The following is a 12,073-nucleotide window of genomic DNA, read 5'->3' on the forward strand; positions in this document are numbered from 1 at the left end:
AATCATCGCTCCAGTGCAGAAATAAACATATTTGACCAGCATGCTATGACGAGGCCCTCAAAGCTGTGAACTTGGGCTTATCATTTTAACTCTGGAAAAATCATAACTTCAACTTCCTGATAGGAAATGCTTTTGAGTTTTTCGGGCAGCATTTCCTCTGGAGGCAGCAGGTTGGACTACACCCAGAAGAGGGCAGCAATACACAAGCACCCTGGATGTGACCTTTTACAGAGGCTGGCACGAGAAATACAATGGTGTGAAGCATTGAGGGGAGAAACAAAACCAAGAAAAAAGATTTTTTTTCTGTGTGCATTTTTGTTGTTGTTTTCAGCTTTCAATTCCCGTATCTACTACTTCTCTCAACAGTTATCAGCTCACCCTGTGCAGCCAAAGGTGACATGTGCTGGTGACTCCTCCGATGGATCTGGTGGCGATAGGCGTATACTGCTAGGACAAGCACCATAATGCAGCCCATAATGCCTCCAGCCACTGGCCCGACTGGCGCACTTTTGATCATGTTCAGAGTGATGACCTCATCTCCTAAATCAAAAGGCACAAAACATAGGGGAAAAAAACATAAATGCTCTGCAGAAAGGTTTAAATCAATGTCTTGTGACTAGAGATGGAATTGGATGATCTTTAAGGTCCCTTCCAACCCAAACCATTCTGTGATTCTGTTAACTTGAAGCATGCTCTGACATTGAAAGGGTATGCTACTGAACGAAAAGAGTTAATGTAGTCCAGAAGAACAGTTACCTATTGCTCCCAGGTCATCCACATAGGGGCTCTTGGCTCCCACAATGCCACCAAAGCATTCCTTCTGCGGGGCACAATAGGACTTATCCAGATGGGTCTTCCCATCGCTGTCTACCATACACCACTCACAGTCCAAGACACCAAAGCAATCCCTGAAAAATAAGAATGAAAGAAAACGATATTTACTGCCAAGTCCAGAACTTTTATTTGACACAGCTCAGCCTATTTTAGAATCATGAGACAAAGGGAGGCCAAAGGCATCTGTAAACTCTCCTCTCACATTGTGTAACATTTGCCCACAAGAATTTCTCACTAAAATGGTCAGGTAGGACAAGGTTATTTATACAGGGAAGTTGTATCTTGAGCTTCCAAGCCTGTTTGATTCGTGTTTTTTTTTTCTCCTCCCTCCCTCGCGTTGAGCAAAGGGAGAACTTCCTATTTGTAACTCCTCCAATAAGACGCTTCTCAGCATAGTGAAGTCTGACTACAGATCCACCCCTTTTCTGCAATCCTTTAGAAGACAGAAGAAAGGATTTGGAAAAGTCTGGTCAGAGCGTGATGTGTTCTAGCAATCTCAGTTCCCTAGAGACCACTCAAAACTGGCAAAAACTAAATAAGCCCTCAAGCATCTCCACAAAATGCCAAGAGTAGAACAGAGACACAGGAAGCTGACAGGCAGCTAACATTGCTAGCATGCTCCAAAGTCACCACTGTTAATGTATTGTCTCCTTTCTGTGAACACTTCAGTCCACATAGCCCTCCAGAAGGCAGACAAACATAGCAGTACTATCTGTTTTGCTAAAAAGAAGAATTTGTCCTTTCAACAGCAAATGTTGTACTTGCACAACCCTCAGTTCTTCAGAGTCCTGAAGTGTGACTGGAAAGCCATTTGTTTGTTATTAATGGTGTTATGTGACTCAGACAGAAAGAGTGAGGTCTTGTGTTCCTGCACTACAACATAATGTCATCCTTGGTGTTTGCTATAATATCTCATTCTGGTATCATATTTCCTTTTTTCTTCCTTCAAACCATGTAAGGAGGAGCTATTTTCACTTAAAGGAATAATAGTAATTATGTCAAGAACACTGTGTATCTTCAGAAAGAGAGAACTGCACTTTACCCGCTCTCTGTCCTCTGATTGCACTGCGTGTTAATGCACTGCGGGAGAGCATCCTGGAGGCTGGGATCAATTGCTGTGAAAGTCATTGGCTCCTGATGCACTTCACAACTAGGATTCCTATATTGGGGCAAAAAGTAAAGCATTGTAACATAAGAAGTGGTCAAGTAACAATCCATGAAAAACATCATTTTACCTACTACATTGTCATTTGCTTAAATCTACTAAAACATACTGTGTATTCTCACCTGTACCACCTGCTAGTTGCATGTACAAACACTCATTTTTGTTAACTTTCGTCCCATGAGACAGAACATTTGTCCTCACCTGCTTTCGGCGTTGGTGAGGTTGCCAGTACACTCGTTTACCTCCAGAGGGCACTCGCACGGGCATTCGCATTCGTTCTGCTCCATTCTTCAGAGACAGAAAACAGAAACAATGCATCAGGCGGCTCGCGAATTTTAACCCCACAGTGCAGCTGCAGAAGGACTGCTCGCCACTGAGAATACTGTTCAGTGCCCCTTCTTCTCTGACCCCCTCTTACAAACATGGCAAAAACAAACTACTCTTAATACAATGACAGTATGGATTAAAGGACTAAAGGAATGCTAAACCACCATGACCCCTACAAGCAGCACGAGTAAATTAACTAGTTTTCTCTTGAGTTTTGCACTGCATATTTTCACTTAGGTTATAAAATAAACACGTCTTAAAAAAACTTATAATAAACTTTACAAAATGCCTGGACTAGCCCACTCCTATCAGACCTCCAGCTGACCTGTGGCAGTTCAGACAGAGCCTGTCCACCATGCTGCAGGCACAGAAAGCAAGCGAGTCGCAGGTCTCGTTGACGATTCCCACGAAGGCATTGGTGCCCGGTATCCTCGTCAGCCTGTACTTGGAGCAGTGACTGCCATGGACAAGGTTTGTCAGATCTCCCTAGGGGAAAAAAAAAAAAAAAAAAGCTGTGTTAATGGTATTCCAAGAAACCTGTTCGTTACGGAGCTGAATGTTTCCCCCCTTGCATGGAAACACACAAAGCTGAGGGAACAAAAATGCATGGGAGAGCTGCCTTTCCAAACAAGAGACTTATGAAGTTGTTCTTCAACCTGTTGAGTTCTGCACATCTTCCAAGCTGCTACTGGGTGGAAAGACTTTGATGAAGATAGAAAAAAGATGCTTCGCTTGTAAACATCATGAGATGCAGCGGCGGGGCTGAGCCTGACATCCCGCTGACAGCAGGTTACGTTTCACTCCGTGGCACCGCTCACCCCACCCGTCCCACTGCGCCAGCTCTCCGTGACCTCCGCTACGAGGCTCAGCTGTGACGGGGAGGCACCATCACGACTTGTTGAAAACTTGCTGGCACACGTACATAAAGAACCCATACACCACAGCACTGTACAGCTGCGATCTATTTGGTAGGCAGGCTAATTTCTGATTCCGATTTGCACAGCACAATCTTAAGGTTTTGCTCTGTCCTATACAATTTCCTTTGGAGTAACCTGCTTTTTGCTTTGCATTTCAAATGTGGGGGAAATGTTTAAGCCTACCTGACACAAATCAATGTATTCTGACATAACTTTCAAATATTTTTGACACTCATTTCCCACCTTCTCATTAATAATTGAAAAGTGTTATTTGAAAAGGCAACTTCTCCCACAGAGCTTAACATCTTTTGAATAATTCTGCAGTAATCTTGCAAGGGTGGATCTGTTACACTGCAGTCAGCGTTCACCACGCAGTGAGAGATGACAGCCCCTGGCTTGGACCTCGAAGCACGGCTGAACACAAGAGGAATTCAGGTCTCCAGCCTGCAGTTTGACAAGTGATAACCTGGAAATGCTTGTGCACTTTGCATCACCAAATGCATTTGCTTGCTTGCCTAGCAAACCCCTCTTGTTTTCCTAATGCTGGCCTAAACTTTGCTGACATCAACCACAGTTGGCCATCCACAATCCCTTGTGTGTCAACTGACTTCTCATGTGAGAACTGTTTGTGCGGTTCAGATCACTGATTTCGTGTTTGGAGAGGGTGAACAGAGGCCAATCCACACAGAAGGCTGGCTTAGACTCATGTCTGCTGATCCTGGCAAGGATTTGTGTTTCCACCAAAAGAAACCCAACCCAACCAATGCACGTTCAAAAGCAAAATAAATACATAAACAAAAATACAACACACTTACCACTAAGCTGGTATTGAATTTATAAAACCGCTGAACTGTTCTGTCACTGAAGCTGTTGCAGAGGTTTTTCTTCACGAAGTTTGGGTGGTTAAGAATGTCATTCGCTACCAACGGCTCCTGAGTGAGAAATGCAGCATTTTATGCCTTTTAAATCAGGTATGAGCAGTGACTTCTCTACAGTCTTCATCACCCCAGAAGTTAGAAAAGGGAGGAAGAGATCAAGAAAAAAGGAGCCAAACCTTATGCGTAATATGCTGCTGCTCTACCGGCGCGTGTCCTTTGGGGTCGATGAGGGTTGGGTGTGCCACGAGGTACCCCCTGTCCTCCATGATAAAGCACCTGCCCGCAACAAACAGAGCCGTCAGTCTCCCGTTAGGCTTCCTTGGGCATTACAGGAACACGGTGCAATAAAACACCATCTTCAATTTCCAGCTGGAGGAAGAGCTCTTAAGGGCTTCCCATTACTGAAATAACAGGGCCATTAAACAAATTCACTGGAAAACAGTTTTGAAGGCTGCATCAGTTATCTCCCTGAAGCTTTTAAACCTGTTACTGCTGCTGCAAGCGTGGGCTATGGAGAACTTGAAAACTGAACTGGTTAGAAACAAAAAGGGAAACCGATCGGTGCATGGTCATGTCTGATCTGGAAAGGTCCTGAACTAAAGGAAGCGTACTGAACTCGCAAAGGTTTAAGAGTTTATTAATCTACTGTGTTACTGATTAAACAGAGGTTTCACACTCATTTGATGACGTCTGCTTTAGAATTACATCTTAACAGAGAGCAATCGTGTTTCACTCGCAGCCTCCCCAGCCTTTCCTCTCCCTTTGCGGCAATTCCCGTTAGTTTCCTGTGTGGTCTCAGGGAAGCGATGCCCCATGCGTGCCCCCACCCAGACAGCAGCATGCTGCGAGGCTGGAGCCTGCCCTGCCCGCAGCAGCCCTGGGCTCTGTGTTTCCATAGCCACAGACACGGCGCTGGGAAGGCTGGGGAGCTGTGCAGGGTCGCTGCTGGCACAAGGGAGATGGGAGGAGGGCAACGCGGCTGCCCGACACTGCCCAAAGGAGTCGTGAAAACATTTCATAGTTTTTTTCTTGGTTTTCATTTATATGTTTATCTTTACTCCCTCGATCTTTTGGGGTTTTGCATTAGGAATTCATGCTGTGGATGGTGTCTTCTATTTTTTTCCTAAAAGATGTTAAAGGAAACAGGAGAACTAGTGATTACCCCAGACTGACTGCAGAGAAAACCTTTGTAGAGATGCATTTAAAAACAAACAAATGCCTGCCAAATAGTTACAATTGATATCCCCTGATACCTGCAAGCATTTATGCAAAGGCTGTAAGCATTACATCCAGCTTCTACATTAGAATGGCCTAAACAAAGCATTTGATGATATGCTTGAAAATCCTGATTTAGGGAATACAGGAACAGAATAAAGTAAAGAATAAACTGGAGAAAAAAAAAAAAAGAATGCCAAACCAGAAATCCTGATATGCTTTTTAAATGTAATAAGATACACAAAAAACATTCAAACCAAACCAGAAAATAACTGGAAGGATGACAGAAAACCACTTCCCTTCCCAAATGCCAGATTTAAAAAACAACAATGCTTTAACAACAATGCTTTAAAAAACAACAATGTTTAAAAAACAACAAACTACATTATCAAATTACTCCAGATCCAAACTACAACCTCTCCCCCATGTGATTCTTCAAAGATGACCAAGGGAGGAGGAACAATTAGATGCACTTAGGTCAAACTAAAATTGGACCTTTTACAACTAGTGCTGTGCTAGGTATTTTTATTTAATATAATAGTAGCCTATTTTAATAATCATAGTTAAAATAACTAGATCTAATATTATGTTATTACACGTGAATAATCACTGCTCACAACAACTTGCTTGGTCAGTGCTCCAGAAGGGAGGTATCTAGAACAAACCCTAATCAAAACAAACAGAAGAGGAAGGCAGTGTGGTCATTTAATGAAAACTATCAGTCTACCCCCCCAAGAATACAGTGAAGCCTAAATATAACAAATGGAAATCAAATATCTTCCTTTTATTTTGTATTACTGCAGACTGTTTTCTTAGCTCATTATCTTAAATTATTATGTATTTATTGCTCAAAATCAAACTGTATAATATAATAATCTGTATGAGAACCAGCACAAGTTCTAGTGCAAATCACAGAATGCGTATTAACAGTAACAGAATCCCAGAGTAAGACAGGCTGACAAGTACCTCTGGGTCACCTGGCCAAATAAAGAACAAAATGAAAAACCACTGGGGACAAGTGGTACCTGAACGGAAAGGCTTACCTGATTTTGTTTCCTCCGTCTTGGTTACAAACGGGGAGCAGGTCCATGAGAACCTTGTAGAAGTACCGCAGGGTGAAGTCAATGCCCATCACAGCCACTGAATGCCCCGAAGACATCTGTGCGCTGCGAAGCAAGGAGAAAAAAAGCAAAAAGGCTTTAATGGTTGGATTAATTAATATTGTAATTGCTCAGCTCCCTACTTGAACAGGGAACTGGATTCCCGGGCACGTGAACAACCAGCTCAGATCCATACCTACATGGCTCAGACCCGTCCGTACACCAGCTGCCTGTGGAGGAGCAAAGCTCCAGCACCTCTACCAGGCGCTGTTTAACGAGCACTGTGTTAAATGCCTCACGGAGGGAAGTTGCATCCTATTACCAGGCCAGCTACCCATACTAGCAGGAATCAAACACGAGTAATTCAGTGATTAACCTCACATTGTCTCCCACTTGCCTACTGAGTGCCAAGTGACATTTCAATCCCCATAACGTAACAAATGGTCTGATCCCGTATTTTCCCCCTGGTGTAGGGCAACAATAAACCACAGGAAAAGTGCAGAACCTGAAGTCTCTGTGGATGCTTACAAGCAGAGGCAGCAAGAGCTGCTGTGCGTTGCAATATCTTGCCCACACTGAAAACGTGCTTGTGTTCCTATTTCTATGCCTCAGTCCAGGAATATACAGAGTTGCCTTGGCAACTGATAAATGAAAGACCACAAGACAGTCTCAGGCTGATGTACAGAAGCATATTTTCTTGCAGCTCTATAAAGGTAAAAAAGTACAACTTCTGCTCAGTCATGTCTTTTTAACTTTCCCCACCATCAGTACAGTAATTGCAAGAGCTCTCCTGGAAGAAGCACAGCCTTGACATTTGGCTGGAACCATCTGGCTGCTGACAGCTCCAAACAGAAGTTATATTCCAATTATGTTGTTATTTTTCCATAACTTTCTGTCCCAGAAAGTTCCCATCTTCCCCTCAGGAGACGTGTCCGGATGCACTTTAATTAAGGTGCAAATCCCTGCTGGGAAGCTGGGCATCAGAGCAGCAAGGCCCTGGAACAAAACCCTTATAATACAATAACAGAAGGGAAAAAACTAATATGAATTATAATAATTCTTGTAAACTGCCTATTACGCAGTGGCCTGTAGTAGCCTGAGGCTGGACTGAATGACCAGGCAATCCTGTCACATTTCTACCAGCCACATTCTCATTGGAATGGCATGATGAGAGTGATTTACCTCTCCTCCCTGAAGGACATAAACCATCAGGTCACCCTCAAAGGGTAGGGTGATGATTTTTTGGACATATGTAGGCCTTACACTGATGACAAAGGAGATGCATTTGACTTGCTACTTCATCTACTCTAAAACAGTTTTATCTCTGAAGATAGGAATAAAAATGTTTAGAAGAGAAGTGAGCAGCACAGCTGGACTGGATGAAGTGGAGGCTGCTGGCAACCCCCTCTGCACATAAAACCAACTCCATTTACTGGGCTGAAGTTTGTTTGCTTTTAAAGAGGCACGGGGAAGATGTAGTGAAATTTAATGCAGTCAACTCTAATTTGTAGATTTATAGATGTAGCTTTTAAAAAATGGCATTGAATTTATTTTTAGTATTATCCTTCTCAGGAAGAAGGAATGGGAAAAAGAACGACAGTGAAGCAGCACAGACACGTTTAACTGTCTGTGACAAGGCATCAAGCTATGAAGTTAGTCCTCTGTCCTGAGTCAAAAAGCCATGAGGAATGCTGTAAATATTGTAGCTTCATTATTAAGTATTAATTCCTTCTGGTTTATTGATGCAAGCTGCGTTAAGCAACTTCTTCCATGAACCTTCTATCCCCAGACTCTAAAAAATAAGGAAGATATACAGAAGATGGCAATGAGAGATAAACTGCAGTTCCAGACAAACTGATGTTGTTACACAGCTGTTTCTAACAAGTATGTGTATTAACTCCGCTGATCCCCTTCCACGCCCCCTTTTTGGGGGGAGATTATAACTGCATGTGACTCTAAGCTTTAGAGGTCATATTTACCCAGGAATCACACTCACATCTGCCAAACTTCATTTAACTCTTCCTTAATCACGTTCTAGTAACCCACGCAACCTTCAAGTTTTTAATGCCAACTGAAACATCTCTTACTAGATAAAAATCAGGACTTTGATTAAGAGCACTCCTCTTCTTACAAAAGTGCTTATTTCCCTTGAATAAATCTCTGCAAGAGGCACCACGCAGGCATCTGGCTTGATACCACTCCTGACAAAAAAGAGGCAGATGTTGTGTGGTGGGAAGCCCCAAACAAAGCCAAGATGTGTCCAAGAACTAAAAAACTGAGCTTTGCAGGCTTTGTGATCTGTATCTGTTAGATAGAGCGTGCAAGTAAGCCATGTGCTCAGTGAAAACCTTGGGAGAGCCTCCACATACAAACCAACCCGACTACCAATATTTCTGAATCCTGTGAGTGCTTACAACAAAAAGTTTCAGTACCTAGTCCACCAACCGATCTCCTGTAAGCATCCTACACCTCAAAATGAATCGCAACCTTAGGCTGGGGCCCTGGCCAGGAGAGAGGTGAAACACTGAAGGCCTGGTCCTTGAGGAATGGGTCACCTCAGCACTGAGAAGGTCTTCCCAGACAGACAGACTCCGCTTCATGGCAGCACTACTAACTGCACTGAGACTTAACAGAAACATGGAGATTCTCTTGATCAACTTTGAACAAAGAGACATTAGAATGCTTCCTTTTTCAATCACAGAAGATGTTAATTATGAAAATGTTCCTTCCCATCTGGCTGTGATGTTCCTTCAGCTATATGTGGTGCTTTAACCCCAAAGGCACAGGCTGCTGCTTTCATTCTAATTTGTTTTCTACAGTCCCGTAAGTACAGCTCAAGGTTTACGGGCTGCTCCACAAGTTGTTCTTACTTCTGAACAACTTGCCACAGAAGTGCTAAATTTAAACAGCCCAGGCAAGGAGCTCTCTGAATTTCTGGAGCACAAACAGCTCTTTAAGGAGCAGCCTTGTAGACTCACCTCCACTGGCAGCTCAGCAGATCTGCTTTCACCTATCCCTGTCTGAACATCACCCTGGTACATGTGACATTTGTGTGTGCGTAACCAGGAAACTTCCAGAAATTTAGAGATTAGCTGTCTTGACGAGAAAGTAGATCATATACTATTTGACATTTGACTAGTGACAGAGAGAGAGAACAGATCCCAAACTGCCCAAGGAAGCGGTTCTTCTCCCTCTCCTTGATCTTCACCTTGTACACATGAAATTTCTCCTCATGGTCATCCAGAAGCACGTTCTCACCAACCCAATCATTTATTTATGCTGTTATTATTTATATATTAAAAAAATAGAACAAACTTATTCAAATCCCAGGGATTCTTCACAGTTTGCATATCCTATTTCTAGTGAATCTACCCGAGGTTAGATTACATTTTGTCAAATGCACTTTAAAAACATTTTTTTTTTCTCAGTTCTTGAACATGCAGGAATCACCTGGCCTGTTTCAGTCCTACCCATAACAAATCTTTTCAGAAGATTTTAGAGTATTCTCACTTGACACAAACCTACAAACACAATTTACCTGGAAGAATGGACAGTGTGACTGATGGTAACGACATAGCCTGCCCCTCCAACATCCAAGTAGGGACCAGTAAAGGTAATTAGTCCTGGATTAGCCACTGCATGCAAGTACCTAAGGGGAGCCAAGAGAAACATTTGTGATTAGTGAAACACAGTTACTTTAAACTTTAAAACAGTATCCTTGATTTTGCAGAAATACAGACAAGCATTGAATTCTGCACCCTGTGAATAAAATGCTACCAAATTAATGCTGCTTAATGTTAACCAAGCACCTAGGCATGACGAGGACCCAGATGTAAAGGAGACTGAATAAATGGTTCCTCAGTAGACACAACTGCATTAAAAAAAAAATAAATCAATTTACTTGTGCACAGAATATGTGTAATGTCACTCTAGACATTTTTGTCCCACAATAACGCATGATGCGGTGTCAGCGGAGTCTCAGACTCTCAAAGGAAACACAATCAAAATCATGACACTGCAAACACAGGAGGAAGTGCATCCTACCAGCAGAATTCACACATGGAAATCTGGAAGGTTTCAGAAAGCAGTAACAATCTTTTAAAACTTACTCTCAATGTAAAATAATCCCAAATCTTGTCAAATATCTTCCGACTGCCATAAGAAAATTTATAAACCCTTCTCACTATTGGAAATGCTTTTATGCATGAAGAAGCTATCACTTGGCTTTTTTCTGCCCTGCTATACTAACTTGCAAGTTTCTGCTGCTCTGTTGAAGCAGCTTAACCGACTTGTACTTTATTACTGTTGTGCTTGCATCTTCTACCCAAAACACTAACATTTGGCCTTATTTAAAAACAAGACACTATCTGATGCCGCATGTGGAGACTTAAAAACATGGTTTGAGGAAATCAGTGAAGTATGAAAGCAAAAACACAAAAACAAAAAATCCCAACCAATAATAAAAACAGTAAGAAAGGCCTTTAAAATGGAAACGAGAGATTGTAAAGGTACGGTCGGCTCATTTACAGCATGAATGCGCCCCATTTATCTCCCTACAAAAGAAGAGCAATATTCCATCATCTTATTTGTCAGTAAAACCATAAGCAACAACAAAAAGGAAGAAAAACGAAAGAAAAGGTAATCAAGAACTATGGTAATGATCTTTCACGGGAAACGTGGGTCAGGAGAGCTGCAGCAGGGGCGATACCAGGAGCATTCAGAGCCCTCCCCGTCCAGCTGGAGGGCTGGGAGCCAGGCTCAGCTCGCGCCTCGCAGCCTTTCATGGGCTTGCTCCGAGTCACAGTGCGGCAGCACCTGGCTGGCTGCTTTCAACAAAGCGCACGTCAAAACACACTCCAGACGGCTCTCATGTCTCAGGCTCTCATTTGTAATGTATACAAATATTTTCCCAAATCAAATGCTAGTGCATAATTAATAGCTGGCAGCCAAGCCAGCAAATTCCTCTTTTAAAGCAGTGAAGAACCCACTGTAAACAAACAAACAAGATGACTCAAATATTCACAACCAAAAATGGCACAAGGAGCTGAAAAGGCTTCTGAGGGCTGAATTAGCTAATCCCTAAAGGGGATGCTCATTTTCTGAATATTTATATTCCCATCTGCTATAGCAGGGATACGAAACAAATGATCTTTTAAAACAAAATGGTTTGAAATTAGAACCAATAAAGGTTTTAACTAGCTGCATTTAAGCACCTTTTACCCACAATGAAAACATTTCTAGTTAAATAGTTTACAGCTGACCGTAACAAACCCAGGCTATGAAATCGATACCAAATATTTTCCTTTATTGCCCTCCCAGATTATCCAAAGCTTTGATAACAGGACCCTAAAACTCACCATTGTCTCCTGGTGGGATCAAATGCTTTGTCCATGAGGGAACCGGGGTAAATTCGGAGCACCCCATTGGGGGTTGCTATGTAACGGCGCACAATATAACTGTTCAGGCTACTCATTTCCATTTGTGTCATCCATTCATCTGTGACGTGACTGGTAGCCATTACTTCATTTCTGACAGAGAACTGCAAAACAAAGGCAGACCTAGCAGGGTTCCTCTAAGACTTGCATGAAAAGATAATAAGCTGCTCGCGGGGTTTCCTAAAGCGCGATCAGAGATCAT

General features: G+C 42.6%; 1 protein-coding gene across 3 annotated transcripts in view; it reads right to left on the minus strand.

Moving 5' to 3' along the window:
• Positions 1–12,073, minus strand: part of CACHD1 (cache domain containing 1) — a 96,157-nt gene that overhangs the window by 6,015 nt on the left and 78,069 nt on the right. For all 3 annotated transcript variants that reach the window (XM_068690116.1, XM_068690117.1, XM_068690118.1), the window contains exons 15-24: positions 11,794–11,975; positions 9,975–10,085; positions 6,380–6,502; positions 4,298–4,397; positions 4,059–4,175; positions 2,652–2,812; positions 2,201–2,287; positions 1,877–1,993; positions 757–908; positions 379–540 (exon numbers count right to left, since the gene is read on the minus strand). In XM_068690116.1, coding sequence (XP_068546217.1) covers positions 379–540; positions 757–908; positions 1,877–1,993; positions 2,201–2,287; positions 2,652–2,812; positions 4,059–4,175; positions 4,298–4,397; positions 6,380–6,502; positions 9,975–10,085; positions 11,794–11,975 — 1,312 coding nt within the window. The remainder of the gene's footprint in view (positions 1–378; positions 541–756; positions 909–1,876; positions 1,994–2,200; positions 2,288–2,651; positions 2,813–4,058; positions 4,176–4,297; positions 4,398–6,379; positions 6,503–9,974; positions 10,086–11,793; positions 11,976–12,073) is intronic.

The sequence above is a fragment of the Anas acuta genome, chromosome 8 (assembly GCF_963932015.1).
Source record: "Anas acuta chromosome 8, bAnaAcu1.1, whole genome shotgun sequence".
Classification (NCBI taxonomy): domain Eukaryota; kingdom Metazoa; phylum Chordata; class Aves; order Anseriformes; family Anatidae; genus Anas; species Anas acuta.